Here is a 15089-nt window from a genome sequence, read left to right on the forward strand (position 1 = left end):
GCTAAAGGTAAAAAGATATAGGTTCGAACGGTTCAAATAAATGGCAAACTGCAGCAAACTGTATGCGCAAATTGTTATGAAGCGCCACTTCGCGGAGGTACTTAGAGTTTGTGGTCGATAGAAAATAAAGACTTGCAGGCAGGGGTTGATCGTAGAAGATTCGTATCGAAACAGACGTAAAAATGGATTTCAATGTTAAGAAATTGGTAAAAGATGCTGGTGCAGCGCTCAGTAGGGTCGTGCAGGTGAGAAATGCTTGCTATAGTGATTCAACAAATTCTAGCTGACAGGAAAGTGTGTATTTTTGTTGAGCCAGTCGCAACCGAACGCTGTCATTTCTGACATTTTGTACTCTTTTTTTCCCTCGACGAGGACGAAATTTTAAATGGAATAACCGTGATCTGTCAGTTACTCTTTCTCCTTATTCTCGTGAAATTCCAACATTTACGATACATTCTATTAACTGAATAGGATTTGTACACTTTTGACTGTAGTTCGAACTTAATTATCTAAAGCTGAGGTTAGTAAATATATCGAATTTCGACGATTATGCTGTACACTTTAGTATTTATTATCTGTATTGTTGTTAGTAGTATCTCTTAAGATTACAAGTCTTGCTTTCTTGTGTACACTTCGTTTGAATTGTGTGTAATATCTGTGAGCTAAATAATTAATCATTCGATGACTCAGAACATATTGAATAAGTTGGAATGATTAAAGATGTTGTCCTTTTATTTGCAGACTAACATATTGTTTTATGTTGAATACAAGAAAATAAAATTATTAACAAAGGAATCAGTTTTCTTATGCTAGCAAAATGTACTTGTTATGTAAAATTTTATACAGTAGAAAAATTGTGTAATTCTCGATTGTCTTCTACAGTTGACAGAAGAAACGTTAGGAACATCAGAAAAAACAGAATTAGATGCACACTTAGAGTATCTTTCTGAAAGGGCAAATGCAACCAAAACATGGACTGAAAAAATTCTTAGAAATATGGAGTCTGTGCTTACTCCAAATCCAGGTAACAAAATTATTCAAATAAGAATTTTAAACTGAAGGAGATTTTTATATGTCTATTATATGGTATAACTTATTACAGGCAACAGAATTGAAGATTTCTTCTATGAGAAAATCGACAAAAAGAAGCCTAACAGGTTGACCAATTTAGAATACGTGGGCATGGATATGATAGAAGCTGGAAATGATTTTGGTCCAGGAATTGCTTATGGTACAGATTTAATTCCTGTCATAAATATATTATTTCAAAATAATTAAAATGAATTTAAAACTGCATTTTTAATATTTTGTATTGTAGGTAGCGCGTTAATAAAAGTCGGTCAATGCGAGCAGAAATTAGGACAAATTGAAAGAGACTTTATCAGCACTGCAGCTAATTGTTATATACAACCCTTAAGAAAATTTTTGGAAGGTGAAATGAAAACTGTTAGCAAGGAAATGGCGATACTAGCAAATAAACGGTATATATTCCGCACTTTCTTTAAAGTAATGCATTTAATTTTAATATAAAAAATAATGATTTTTAGATTGGATCTGGACGCATGTAAGAATAGAGTAAGAAAAGCGAGAAGCATGCTGGGCCAGCAAAGTGTAAGTTCTATCATCTATCGTTTAATTTGTTCTGTATTTTATATGTTTATTATGTGCTTTGTCCTGTACACTGCTGCATTTCATAGGAGTCTGGTGTATCACCTGAAGTGTTACTTGATCAGGTATTGATGAAGCTGATACTTCCAACCGCTCAAAATTCGTAGTTTATTATTTTATTATTATCGTGTATTTCATATTCAACATGTTCATCCTGTGTTTTTATCGTAATAATGTTTACTCGTAATATATTGTCGTTAATGTTCGAGTTGTATGAAGATGTGTAAACATTGTCTTGTCGTTAGAAACAAGAAATAAATTTCTTTATTGCTCTACTCAGGCAGAGAGGGAGTTGAGGGTAGCACAGTCAGAATTCGACCGTCAAGCAGAGATTGTAAAACTCTTACTGGAAGGAGTTTCGAGTTCTCAGGCTGGACACCTGCGTTGCTTGCACGAATTTGTTGAAGCACAAGCGCGTCATTACGCTCAGTGTCACGCAACGATGCAAGACTTGCAACGTGAACTAGCTGGGTAAGATAACAAATCTGTTTCGTTTTAAGTTCATTTTCATTGGGAGTATTTTTTAATTGTCCCATACTACCCTTGTACAGCTATCCCACTCTTTGGTGATCCGAGTGAGTAATGTTTGACGACTATAGAATGCTATGCCATGTATAATATATATATATATATATACATAAATGTAATTAAAAGCCAATAGAACCATTACTCATTCGCCAAGATCATCATGATTTGTATATAGTTGCGAGTATTACTTTCTAGACCTCTGCTTATTTCTGCAAAACTGGTGTATGTAGTGTTTTCTGCTGTTATTTTTTTTCGTAGTAACTGTAATCTGTCGTAATTACGAAGTTCAATATGAAAATGATATTTTTGTTTATCGTTGTTCTCGCTGCAGCTCACTGTTCGTTCGTTTCATTTATTCCTCCGATGTGTTCGTTCTATTCTCTATCTTTGCTTGCATGATTGGGATTGCAGGGCGCGTCAGCCGAGTCCTTTGCTGCGAGTCAACAGCGAAGATGTGATCGAGCTAACCCCCTCACTCACAGAATCCCAAAACTCGTCTATAAATCCACCACTCGCTGGTTCCACCTATGTTACTGCTACCTTTGATACCGATATTTCAAAAGTTTAGTTTTAGAAACTGTGAATCTCAATTAAAGGCAATAATTAGTTGTATTTGCGACAGAAGTAACAAAGAGAATGATAGGGCACAGAAATTTTTCTCTCTACTATATAGGTACTTGTTAACTAATAAAACGATCCTATAAACATGTTGAATAATTCTTAGTCTATTATATCGCTGTCCATCTTGTAATTATCAGCAATCAATCAATAAATTATGTTTACGAAATGTTCGATAATTGTTACCACATTTTATAAGAGGGAAAACTTTTAGTCCCCGTATATAGTTTATATTCCTAACATAAATAACATAATGAAGAGCACAGCTTTACTACTCTACTAATACTTCTTGCATCTAACTGGACATCTAAAAATATGCTATATGTAGTTAATCGATGTTTGTTTCTAATGCATGTTAATTTAAATTAAATTATTTGGTATTAACGAAGTGTGTACCAAAACGCAGTGTTCAGAATATATTGGTTTATATTTCTGAAATTGTTATTCTAACATTTCCTCGTTTTATAAATGCTAATTTAATATTACTCATGTTTTCCAACTAGTCCAACGGCTTTATGTCTTTACGTTTCTACCGATATAATTTTTAATTAACTTCAGTTATATTTGGCATGTACATCATATACGTTATACATATTCATAATAATTGAACAAAAGTCAATTGAATTTTGAACCAAACTGTAATTTATCCTACCCAGCTTATCTGGGGGTCCTTCTCACCCCACTACCCCACCAACTTCCAATGTATCAGCGGAAAATGGCCAAGAACGCGCAAGGGTACTGTACGATTACGATGCGAGGGATTCTAGCGAATTAAGCGTCGTGCAAGACGAGGTAACAAAATTTGTAATTTAGATAAACAGAAGCATGCTTGCAACATAATCGAACAAATGGCATGAACCATTACTGAAACTGTAAGTTTTATTTAAAAGCTTGTTTGATTACAAAATTTAACAACTTGTTGAAGAAAATGTATTCTGTAATTTGACCTCGCTCGATTCTACGAAATTTAGTCGGTATTATTTAAATCTGTAACGTAAAATTCCATTAGAAAGGACATTAACGATTGGTGCATTTTCTAGAAATATATGAGTACGTGTAATTAAAACAATTGTGCATTTTCTCGTTGAATACAGTTCAACGTTTTAATAAATTGTAGACGTAACGGAAAGTAGGTAGATAGCATTCGTAGTGTTAACGTAATAACTTTCGTAGTAATTATCTCATTTTTTGAAATTGATTTTCTGAGACACACTTGTAATTTACGAAACATTTTCCTTGTAATATGTAAAATAGGCATAGTTGAAAAAGCAGTAGTGTAAATAAATTTCTATAGATATGCACGTCGTATAGTTGTTGCAAGATGTAAAGTAAAGAAAGGTTATAAATACGTTAAAACTATATATAATACTCAAGTAAACTTAATTTTTTATATCACGAAATCTCCATTTTTATAAATCTGGCATTATACTTTTGTGAAGAATTGTGCATGATACTTGTACTTTAGTTTTTAAGTTTTTTGTATGTATATTAGCTTTCTTATTTTTGTTAAATTTAGTTTTGGTGTTTATCACACACGTTTGTTCTAATTCGTCTGTATATTTGTTTGGTATCGAGAATTATGCATATCCATATATTAAGTTACGAACGAAACTCATATGTACATTTATTCCAACTCTGCATGTATCAAATAAATATATAATTTTATTTGTTAAATGTATTTTATTCGTTTACAACCTCAAAATATCTTTTCAGCTTGTCTCGCCTATTAACCTCAGCTTATAAATTATTATTTGAAGGGACAATATAGATCGTTCGTCGACATGTTTAAGAATTTTGTACAATTGAACTATATCTTTTAGGTAATCACTGTCCTTGAAATACCCGACGATGAAGACTACGTTATGGGTATAAGAGGAAATCAACGAGGAAAAGTGCCGAAAGCATATTTAGAAATGTTGATTTGTCAATGAAAATTTAATTAACATTACCGCACATTCCATTGCATTTTAATGTTTCATTATGTCTTCGAATTTAAATGAAACTGCCTTATGCATTATAGATATATTGAATTAGTATTTCATTTTGTGCATAGACTATATAGCTTTTCTTCGAAGTATATGCGAATAATACAAACTATTGTAAAAAAAAAAAAACAATCTTCGTTGCATATCAAATAAATGGTCAATTCTGCGAGTGTAACAAATATACATAAACAATTTACGAAATGTTTCTGTAATTATACGCTAATCGTTGTTAAAAAAGATGTAATTCTATTAGTTGTATGTTGAAATCTTCTCTACAATAAATAGAGTTAATAGGTCGTTAAGGGGTTACTATTAATTATGGAATAGAATTTTTGTTTACGAATTTATTGATAAACAGCGAGATATAAAATTACTTCTTCTTCGATACACCAACTGTTCGTCCCCGACGACCGGTCGTCTTTGTGTGCTGACCACGCACACGAAGACCCCAATAATGACGCAAACCTCTGTGAGCACGGATTTTCTTCATGCGCTCTAAATCATCGCGAAGTTTGGAATCCAGAGAAGAACTTGTAAGCTACAATGTAACACAGTTTTTTTATTGTTTCTAAAGTGATTAAAAGAAGTAGTAGTATTGAAGAAATCGTATGTTGCATGCTACAGTCAAATTTGCAGACTGCTAGTTAACTTGTTACCATTAACAAGCAATCCGACGCGCAGTTTCTTTCGCACAAACTACCAACTAATCTATACACTAATTTTGTACAAACAGTCGTGAAAGTCGTGCTATATACTTTATATTAGTGATTCTTTGGTAATTATATAATCGTTCATACCTGTGAATATTTGCCATCAACAATATCCTTCTGTCTATTCAAGAACCAATCTGGGATTTTGTATTGCCTAGGGTTGCCCATTATAGTAACAATTTTTTCCACCTTAAATAGAAGTTAAAAGTTAAAGAGAAGATAAAATTATTAATAAATTAATTTTTACCTCTTCTTCTGAACATTCTCCAGCACGTTTATCCAGATCGATATCAGCCTTTTTCAAAACAATATTAGCGTAACGACGACCAACACCTTTAATTGCTGTCATAGCGAACATAACTTTTCTGTTACCATCGATGTTCGTGCCCATGACACGAAGAATGTGCTGAAATTTTTCTGGAATTACGAGCGACTGAAACACATAATAAAATAAAAGTATTGATAAAAGATATCAAACGATATATATCATATTTATCAACACCGAGGTTAACACATGAGCTAACCTATAAATGTATATTAATGTTAATTAATTTCTACAATTCCTTTACATCGTAACGTAAATATAACTTTATTTAGCAAATTTAATACATGATAATGTAACATAGAAATACAATTCGTAAACATAATAGTAATATCTAATACATCCTAGGTTAAAATGATAATACTAAAATTATATTATTTTCATGATAAAAGCCAAAAATATTTTCAGAATTGGTTAAATGAATAATTATTGTATGATGTTTATTTAAAATATTGTAAATATTGTGTAAGATCGGTGTTAAAAATATAGATTTTAAATAACATATTTAAAACTCACCATCTTGCCAATCTGTCAGACACCAAGAGGCAAAGAAATATAATTCTCCTATAGAGGGGAAACTTTGGTAAATTATGGACCGAGTTTCACTATAGTCATCTAGCAGTCAAAAGGTGGAACTAAAATTCCGACCTCCGTACAGCGCACCACCGGGAAAACGCCCAAGTTTGTCCTCGAGGTCCTTTCTTAAGCGCTAGATGGCGCCATTTGTATTTTTACAAATATTTTTTTTATTATATGCAATAACAAACAAGTGAACCAGCAATGCGATATTAGAATTCGAATAAAAACATTTTTTAACTTTTAAATCCGTTATTTTTTTTTAAACAAACAAATGGCTCCATCCAGCGTTAAAAAAGGAACTATTCGAGGACAAACTTGAGCATTTCCCCACCGATGACGCCACTGTCGTCTAATTACCGATATTTTAATTATTTGCATATTTCAACTTCTACTAATGAATTTTAATGTCGGAAGCTTTGATATTCGAACTTAATAACATACGGAATCGAACATGAAAGGACGATGTATCGCTAATATCAACCTAAGAGTTTTTAGTTACTGGTTACTAGATACCATAGTGGTTACTAGACGTTGGAGTGGTAATTGAGCCATCTCCCCACCCAAGGGTTCGTGAACTGCGTCACAGGCATCATAGCAATCGAACGAATCATATTCGAGAGTTTGTCGTTCCATTTAATGGTCAGCTATGTTCATAGTATACTTGTTGCTCACACGCGGCTGAATTGGTTTGGCGGTTGGAGGGAAGAAAGGGGACAGCGACGGCTGTCCAAGAGGTTCTTCCTCTTACGTTTTCGTTGGACTTCGCGAGCTTTCCGCAAGCTGGTGAGCGCGTCCCGATCAATTAGCATATGCCACTTCCTAGCGGGAATTTCGTTTCACTGATCGAATAAAGGTAATTACATGACAGTCCATATATATATATATATATATATATATATATATATATATATATATATAATATATATAATATATGGACTGTCATATATATATATATATATATATTTCTGTAATCCAGGCGGGCCACCTTTGGATTTCGCGTGACGATAAACCGTGCTGGCCAAGGCTAAATCTTGACACATTAGTTTCTTCTTTTTTTCTGTTAAAGTAAGAGGCCGCTATTCTAACCTAAATTCTATATTCTGTTATGGAACGCGAAGCGCGGTAGGGTAAAGAGGGCGACAACTACGGATCTCTTTCTCTTTTTGACAGCTAAAAATACAGTTTTTGACGGACCGTCGGCGAGAACGAACCCTTGACTAATTCGGAAACGACACACGCTCCCATGCATTTTCAATCGTTTATATGGAATTTTCTTTGTTAAATAGAAGCACACTCGTTCGGTTCATCGAGTTATACGTTTATTACCAAATTGCGATTAATTATGGCTTTATCGTTGGCTTTAATTTCCAAACTCAGTGAACATGCTCGTTGTTTACCCGCGATAGTTCTGATTTCCACTTATATGGTAGTGCTTAAATCGCGATGAAATTAATATGTATGGTGCTTTATACGATAATACGTGTATATTTTTTCGCTCGTAATACATGGAAATAGGTAAAATTGGTTTACAAGATACGGACATATTTTTCTATGGATTTTTACTTTCTTTCGTCGACGTGAAATTCAGTTTCGTCGATAATGAAAATGTTGTCCAATATTTGATAGATTTAATGTGAAGTAACAAATTTTAATATATAATAGAACGTGAATAATGGTGATCGTCAAATTAATGAATTTTATGTCGCATACCTAATTCGATGTATTGTACAAGTTTCATTCTTCAGTTGAATTAATTTTCTGACATAAATATGCGGATAAATTGATTTCGGAGCAAAGACTAATTTTAGTTGGTGTTATATTTACTATTACAAACACTGTCATTCCTGGGAATAGAATTAATCACTATTTAAATTTAGATCAATCGCTAACATGGTAGATTACAATCATTTTATGTCAGTCTTATCTGTGTAATTGATATTTGTGTTGATCCAAATGTAATCCCACATTTTGTATAAATAGAAACTGATATTTTTAGAATTTTCTTGTAATAAAAGTTTTGCTGTGAAACAGTTATCAAATTCCTTTGTCTTTTAGTATTATTTGTATAGTGTTTTTATGCTTTTTATATATTGAAAATTGTACATGTTATAATTACTAACTATGAATAGTAAAAAGGAAAATAATGATTGCGTTACTTCTAGTAATCTTGGAAAATATAAGTTATGAGTCATGTTATTTCTGCACGATGGTTTTAAATATAAAGCAGCTTTATTATTTGTCATTTGTGAAAGTTATTGTTGTTGCATAAGAAAAACTAGTTAAAAATTTACTTCATAACAAGAAATTAATTCTATTGATAATGTCAGTTTTAAATAGTTAACTAAGATTATTTCCTATAATTGGATTTATTATCACTATAATTATTACATAGATAACCACTTCCTCTTTGACATAGTATCATACTACTAGTTCATGGATACATCCATTTTCAAATAGTCCAGAGTGATGTGTGTTTAACAGTATAAATTTGATTAATTGTAACTACATGTTAAAATGTAACAAAGATTTTATAAAATGAAGTTTTCCATGTGTATGTATATGTATGTCTTAATTAATTAAATAAAAGTTTCTTGTTTTATTTTATAGGAGGATCAACATGTCACATCATTTTGTCACAGTTTGTGTGGTATGTGTTTTATGTGCTACACATACTCCTTGCTCTGCACATAGCGAATTCTCTACAACAGGACAGGCAACTCGTGATAATGTGAACCCTGAAAATCTAAGAAATCCTAAGGAACAGTTACAGCCATCCCAGCTATTAATAAGATCTAAAGAAACACAACAGAAAGATGCAAAAATGCTAAATTTAAATAATTTAGATAAAATCCATATTAAGAGGAAAACACTACAAAATGTAAAAGATCATATAGCTATTGAAGATGTTCCAATAACAGAAGATAATTTCACGACATTGAAAGATTTAGAAATAATAGAAAGACTAGGTCAAATTGAAATAATTGAATCTGTTAAAGATCAAAACTCTTTGAATGGAGTTAGAAGAAAAAGAAACATAGACACTATGGATGAAAAGTATTTCATGAAAAAAGTTTTTGAAACTTATGGAGATGGTAAGAGTGTAACAATGGAAGGTTTTGAAAAGTTATTACGAAAACTGGGATTACTGAGGTTATTAACAGATATATCTAGATTAGAGGATCCTAATATTGTTACTAGTCAACATGAAAATCCATTAGGTAAGTTTTACATGCATTTCATATCATAAGTATTAAAAAAATATATGTGTGTATAATAACACACATTTCAAGATCTGAAGTATGGTTGATCGTGTGCATACTATTTCTCATTACCAATTAATAACTGTCAATCACAATAATTATAAAGCCATGTCTGCTTCAATATATGTACAGTCTCATATTATTTTTAATTGATTCAATCTGGAAATCAGCTTGATAATAATAATTTAGCTTAAATTGAAGGTTCAGACTCCTGTTCAATTGACCAATTAACTTACTTATCGATTTCATTGAACTGCTATTTGAATCTTTATCAAAATATATTCCCAGTACCTTATTCAAGAAGTAAAAATAAAAATAACACAGTTAAAAATAAGAAAACAAATTAATATAAATTTACATTTCTCTAAGTGTATATAAAATTTAATACTACTATTGTTGATTATGTGGAAACAGCAGTAATTAAATAAGAATATCTTATGCAACCTTATCTTTTATGCAGATAGCTGGCATTTGTCTGCTGTCTGTAACTGCATATTACAAAGTTTCTGCAACCATTGAAACATTTAATGTACATTCCCAGTACAGTCTGTGTATGCTTGTATATGTATAGAACATTTTTTGTTCTAGATAAATCAAAGAATATACAAAATAATGGCCTATCAGAATACGAAAATGAAACTAAAAAGGAACGGGTAAGATAAGTCATAATAATTAAAATCATGTTTTACTGTAGAAAAATTGAATAGATTTTGTTTTTTCCTAAGTCATTAAATATTTCTCATAAGTTACTATCCCACTATTTCAGTGCTTAAATAGTAGAGAATTATTAAGTACTGTTGCAAGAGATATATCCTACACTAATAATAATTCAACATTACCAAGTTGGCTTTTTGAACGCGTGTGTCCAGCTCTTGTTTACCAATTAGCAGGTGAATCGAGTTCAGAAAGAAATGGATGCATTCTTGTGCCAGAGAATTATAAACCAGTAATTAATAAGTACCTTGGAGAGGATGTAACACGTAATATGGTTCAAGGTATAGAATTGTAACGCGATGTAATTAAACTCTTTATGTTTCGATCATCGTTTGGTACTAAATATTTTATTGTTCTGTTTAGTATGGGCCTATTCTACAATTAGTATTCTAATAATCAGTCTCTGTGGTTTACTCGGTGTAGCCGTTATACCTTGCATGGGTAAAGTTTACTATCATCAATTGCTACAGTTTCTGGTCGCTCTCGCTGTAGGAACTCTATGTGGTGATGCTCTTATTCATTTGTTACCACATGTAAGATTTAATATATTAAGGATGTAATAGTACGATAAACCGAGATTATAATTTAGAGTCGGTACTATGTTTCTGTTTTAGGCAATGATGCCACATGATCACAGTCATGAACAAGTTCATGATAATGATAGCGATCATGCTACGATAGATCATAAGGAACAACACAATTCGAATATGTGGAAGGGAGTGGTTGCAATGATAGGTCTCGCATTATTTTTTTTTACGGAGAAGGCTCTGACATTGGTAGCAGAGTGGAGGAAACGTCGACAACGCCGTAATAAGGTGATTATAAAGTTAAATAACAACTAAAGAATGTTATATTTAAACATGTTATAATTATTATAATTTCAGCTTCCTTCGCGTGTTAGAGTAATGAGAGAGACGGACGGACCAAACAGTAATGTTGTCGGAGAGAAATTTTGTAAACACAAATATTCGTCGTACCCATATTGTTACGGTGAAATTAATACGGATACTCAAGGTAAAACGTTGCTTTGGTTTATTCGGTACTTTAGTAAAATACATCATAAAAAGGATATTTATTATTCAGATAACCATCATAATCGTCAACATAATAATCACGAAAGACCTCCCGTTATCGAAGAAGAGAAACCTCTGACGTCCAATTGCAATTCAGTTTCGAAAATCATGACGAATGATGTAGAAAAGAAATCACACGAAGATTGGAGATTAGTAGACGATTCAATTGTAAATACTAAAAAAAATACGGATGGTGCTGACATACCTTTAAACAAATCGGAGAGTTATACGGTTATTATACGCGAGCATGAAACAAAACATCACGGCCATACTCATTCGCATGGTATGATTCAGTTGTTTGTTTACTATGACCTTATTATTTATAATGTCGTAATGATAAAATTTTTCAGGTCATGTTCATTCTGCACCAGAATCTATGTCGAGCGTTGCGTGGATGGTAGTAATGGGGGATGGTTTGCATAACTTTACGGATGGTATGGCTATCGGAGCCGCTTTTTCAGCGAACATCGCGGGTGGTTTTTCAACAGCGATAGCAGTGTTTTGCCATGAATTACCACATGAAATAGGTATGTTGTATTAATATACAAATGCTTAGTGGCCCTAGAATGCCACATTGGTGTCTTATTAAATATTAAATATTGTTAAATAGGTGACTTCGCAGTTCTATTAAAAGCTGGCATGAGTGCTAAACAGGCTGTCTTTTATAACCTGTTATCTTCCGTGCTCTGTTTATTTGGTATGATATTTGGCGTGTTATTGGGCAGCACTCCAGCTGTGAGTAGTTGGATGTTCGCAGCCGCTGCAGGAATGTTTATATATATAGCATTAGTGGATATGGTAAGTGATATATGATATATATAGTTTACACCTTTTCGCTAATTTACTTTCTTGCGAGCAGCACAATTGATCAATAAGTATATATTGATTTAGATTCCAGAATTATCTTCGAGTCACTCAGTGGAACGTAGTTCTCAATGGCAATGTATTTTACAAGCGTTAGGGCTATCATGCGGCGTTGGTATAATGTTAATTATAGCGTTCTATGAACACGATCTTAAGAATATGTTCAGTGGATAAACTTAAAAAGACTGACAACTTTTTTAAACAATGGTAAGCTTGCAGTACTTCCTACAGACTTATTCATGGGTTAATACGTGAGTCAATAAAACTTTAGTTGTACATTCTTACCGAAATATTTACTTTTATTACATTATAAACAATTTAATTTTCCTTTTACATATGTCTAGTATAAAATTACTTGATAACAACATAATTTGTTGTTATGAAAACTTAAGAAGGTACTACATAGGAGTAAATGCTAAATGTTTAACAACATTTATAACCTTAAAGGGTACTCAATGCACAAGAACGAATGAAATAGATAACTTGGAGAACCTTAGATAATTCAAATACAATGACAATATTTGAAGTATACTTGCTATAAATCATACTTAAGATATTGCGTTCTTTTAAATTAATATAAAAAGCAAGGATCAAGAGTAAGATTTGAATGCTTTGAAAATTTGCTGAACAGAACGTTATGAAAATAGGTAAATATAGTTAATTTTTACTAAATACTTTTGATATTTTGCATAATAAGATCATATGAATTTGTGAAAATGCCATGCAGTTCTCTTTACTTTGTTGGTTATAAATGATTGGTGCTCGTATTACTAAACAGATATTACATAGTAATTTTAGTATCAAGTCAATACAAGTAAAAACTATAGTACTATTCTATCGATATTTTATTGATTCAAGTATTACGCGATCTTTATGGTATAATACAAAATATGAAATATTCTCTATTTCAACACCACCAAGATGACGTAAATCCTCAAATCCTCTTTAGTTACACATAACTAATTCTTTAAACCAGAAAACTTCCTATATACATTTCTGATCTTGTATTTGGAGGTTATATGAATTAAGATTTATATTTCTTTTTTAACACGTTCACACTGGCATGACCCACTAGGTGAGTCTAACTAGTACTTATGAAATATTCTCTAGGTTATATATCTTTTGGTTCTTCTTTATGTTATGTTAACCCTTAGATAACTAGAAGGGTCAAACGTATCGAAAATGAAACTGGCCTATTTCATTAATAACTAATTGACTTAATCGATTAATATTTGCCAATTCAAATAATCTCCTCTTTTAACTTCAATTTAATTTTATGTCATGGTTACATGTTTCTTAAGTATCTTCAATTGACCAAAGTTAAATCATTTTAATCTGGGGCCATACATCGTTCATACAACTAGTAGGTTTACCTACTCTTTTCAATTTTTTCGTAAATTCTATTATGTTACTTCGTAAAGTGCCTTTTATTATTTAGAGATTCTGGTCGGTGGAGAATTCTCAGTATTAGATTCGTCAATCTTTTATAATGCTGCTTAATAAAAACTGTATATCATCAGACTCCGAGTTGAACGTGTTAATCGTCAATTGCCTGGCATTCACACAATGTATATGTGTTTCTAGGCTATTAGTGCCCAAGTATAATTGTGATATATTTACTACGATAATTGCATTCTTTATTTTGGTACAATAACTTAAATACTACTTCATATAAATACCTTTTGAATGAATCAGCGTTACATATAATAATACGAGTCGTTCACTCGTAAAACTAGATATACTTTGTTGTTCGCAATTGCATTTTATTGAGTTTACAATAATGTTGGCATTCAGAATTTTTTGGTGCTTATTTCTTTCAAACTATTTTATTGTAATTACTCTATGTATTTGCACAAAATCTTAAATTACAATACTTCGAGAAAGGTGCATATACAAGCTTCTGTTTTAGCGATCGTTGCGAACGAAAACATTTATAAAGTAAGACATTTATGATGCTGTAGTTTGTCTTAGTTTTACCTAACTAGAAATACGCTTGTGCACAAAATGATTATGTCAAATATCGATATAGAGAAACAAAGATGGTACAAAAATAGTACACCATTTACAATGATTGAATATAATCAAATTTTGACGTATTCTCATATCGACACTGTAATTACCATTTTCTTCATTATGGGTAACTACTTATCTTTGTACATACTTGCATGTCATACCATAATATATACGATCGAAACATAAAATCCAAATATTTCTAGCTGTAAATCTCAATATTTTTAGCTGTACTTACGTAAACTAACGAAAACTTTATTTATGACTGTGGAAAACACTGAATTAAAAAAACATATTTTTAATTTTCTAAAATCATGCTTCGAATAAAATTTATTTCCTCGCGTGGTGTATACACCACGCCAATGTGTATTTCAAACTACTGCATTTATTACGTGAGCGTTGTCGTAATGAACTCGAAAGTTTATGTCGGATATGTATTATGCACCTTCTTTATTACCTAAAAAATGTATCATTTAAGCAACCAAATTATGGTAAAACCTCATCTACTTATTGTAAGTTACTTACGACACATATTTTGTTTATATGTTAATATTAATGCTATGATCAATAACGATGTATTTTTTTACAGAAAATGTAAACATTGAAAAAAAAGCATTGTATTCTTGTAAGCAAACACTTTTCTTAAGTTACATCTTCTATTAATACTGGTGTAATTAGCTAAATGATTTGCGCTGTTTGTACAAACTCAAATGCTAAGTATAATAATTAATTTTCACATATTACGTGTCTATATATTA

General features: G+C 31.7%; 3 protein-coding genes across 15 annotated transcripts; 2 read left to right on the forward strand and 1 right to left on the reverse strand.

Moving 5' to 3' along the window:
* The first annotated feature begins 49 nt into the window (after positions 1 to 49).
* Positions 50 to 5101, forward strand: LOC128889973 (endophilin-B1). Of its 5 annotated transcripts, none has more exons than XM_054148064.1 (9): positions 50 to 245; positions 883 to 1024; positions 1103 to 1231; positions 1319 to 1481; positions 1548 to 1611; positions 1698 to 1733; positions 1949 to 2139; positions 3471 to 3606; positions 4635 to 5101. In XM_054148064.1, the coding sequence occupies exons 1-9, from the start codon at positions 183 to 185 to the stop codon at positions 4743 to 4745; spliced, it is 1035 nt and encodes a 344-aa protein (XP_054004039.1). In that variant the 5' UTR covers positions 50 to 182; the 3' UTR covers positions 4746 to 5101. The 5 variants fall into 5 exon arrangements, with proteins under 5 accessions (XP_054004039.1, XP_054004040.1, XP_054004041.1 ...); XM_054148067.1 differs by lacking the exon at positions 50 to 245 and adding an exon at positions 367 to 520; XM_054148065.1 differs by lacking the exon at positions 1698 to 1733.
* A 27-nt stretch (positions 5102 to 5128) lies between these two features.
* LOC128889976 (40S ribosomal protein S18) lies at positions 5129 to 6411 on the reverse strand. Its single transcript, XM_054148074.1, has 4 exons — positions 6348 to 6411; positions 5757 to 5942; positions 5597 to 5698; positions 5129 to 5337 (listed from the first exon to the last, which is right to left on the reverse strand). The coding sequence occupies exons 1-4, from the start codon at positions 6348 to 6350 to the stop codon at positions 5170 to 5172; spliced, it is 459 nt and encodes a 152-aa protein (XP_054004049.1). The 5' UTR covers positions 6351 to 6411; the 3' UTR covers positions 5129 to 5169.
* A 633-nt stretch (positions 6412 to 7044) lies between these two features.
* On the forward strand, positions 7045 to 15067 carry LOC128889965 (zinc transporter foi-like). 9 transcript variants are annotated; one of them, XR_008460529.1, is made up of 11 exons: positions 8802 to 8926; positions 9018 to 9628; positions 10259 to 10323; positions 10437 to 10665; positions 10748 to 10917; positions 10999 to 11199; positions 11269 to 11740; positions 11808 to 11984; positions 12068 to 12255; positions 12349 to 12968; positions 14921 to 15067. XR_008460529.1 is itself a non-coding variant. In XM_054148040.1 (11 exons), coding segments are annotated over exons 1-10 (2262 nt in total). In that variant the 5' UTR covers positions 8802 to 8924; the 3' UTR covers positions 12496 to 12528; positions 12769 to 15067. The 9 variants fall into 9 exon arrangements, 8 of the variants coding, with proteins under 8 accessions (XP_054004018.1, XP_054004021.1, XP_054004017.1 ...); XM_054148040.1 differs by having other exon boundaries at positions 12349 to 12528; positions 12769 to 15067; XM_054148041.1 differs by having other exon boundaries at positions 12349 to 12528.
* The last annotated feature ends 22 nt before the right edge of the window (positions 15068 to 15089 follow it).

Source organism: Hylaeus anthracinus, unplaced genomic scaffold, assembly GCF_026225885.1.
Source record: "Hylaeus anthracinus isolate JK02 unplaced genomic scaffold, UHH_iyHylAnth1.0_haploid 12000, whole genome shotgun sequence".
NCBI classification, from domain to species: domain Eukaryota; kingdom Metazoa; phylum Arthropoda; class Insecta; order Hymenoptera; family Colletidae; genus Hylaeus; species Hylaeus anthracinus.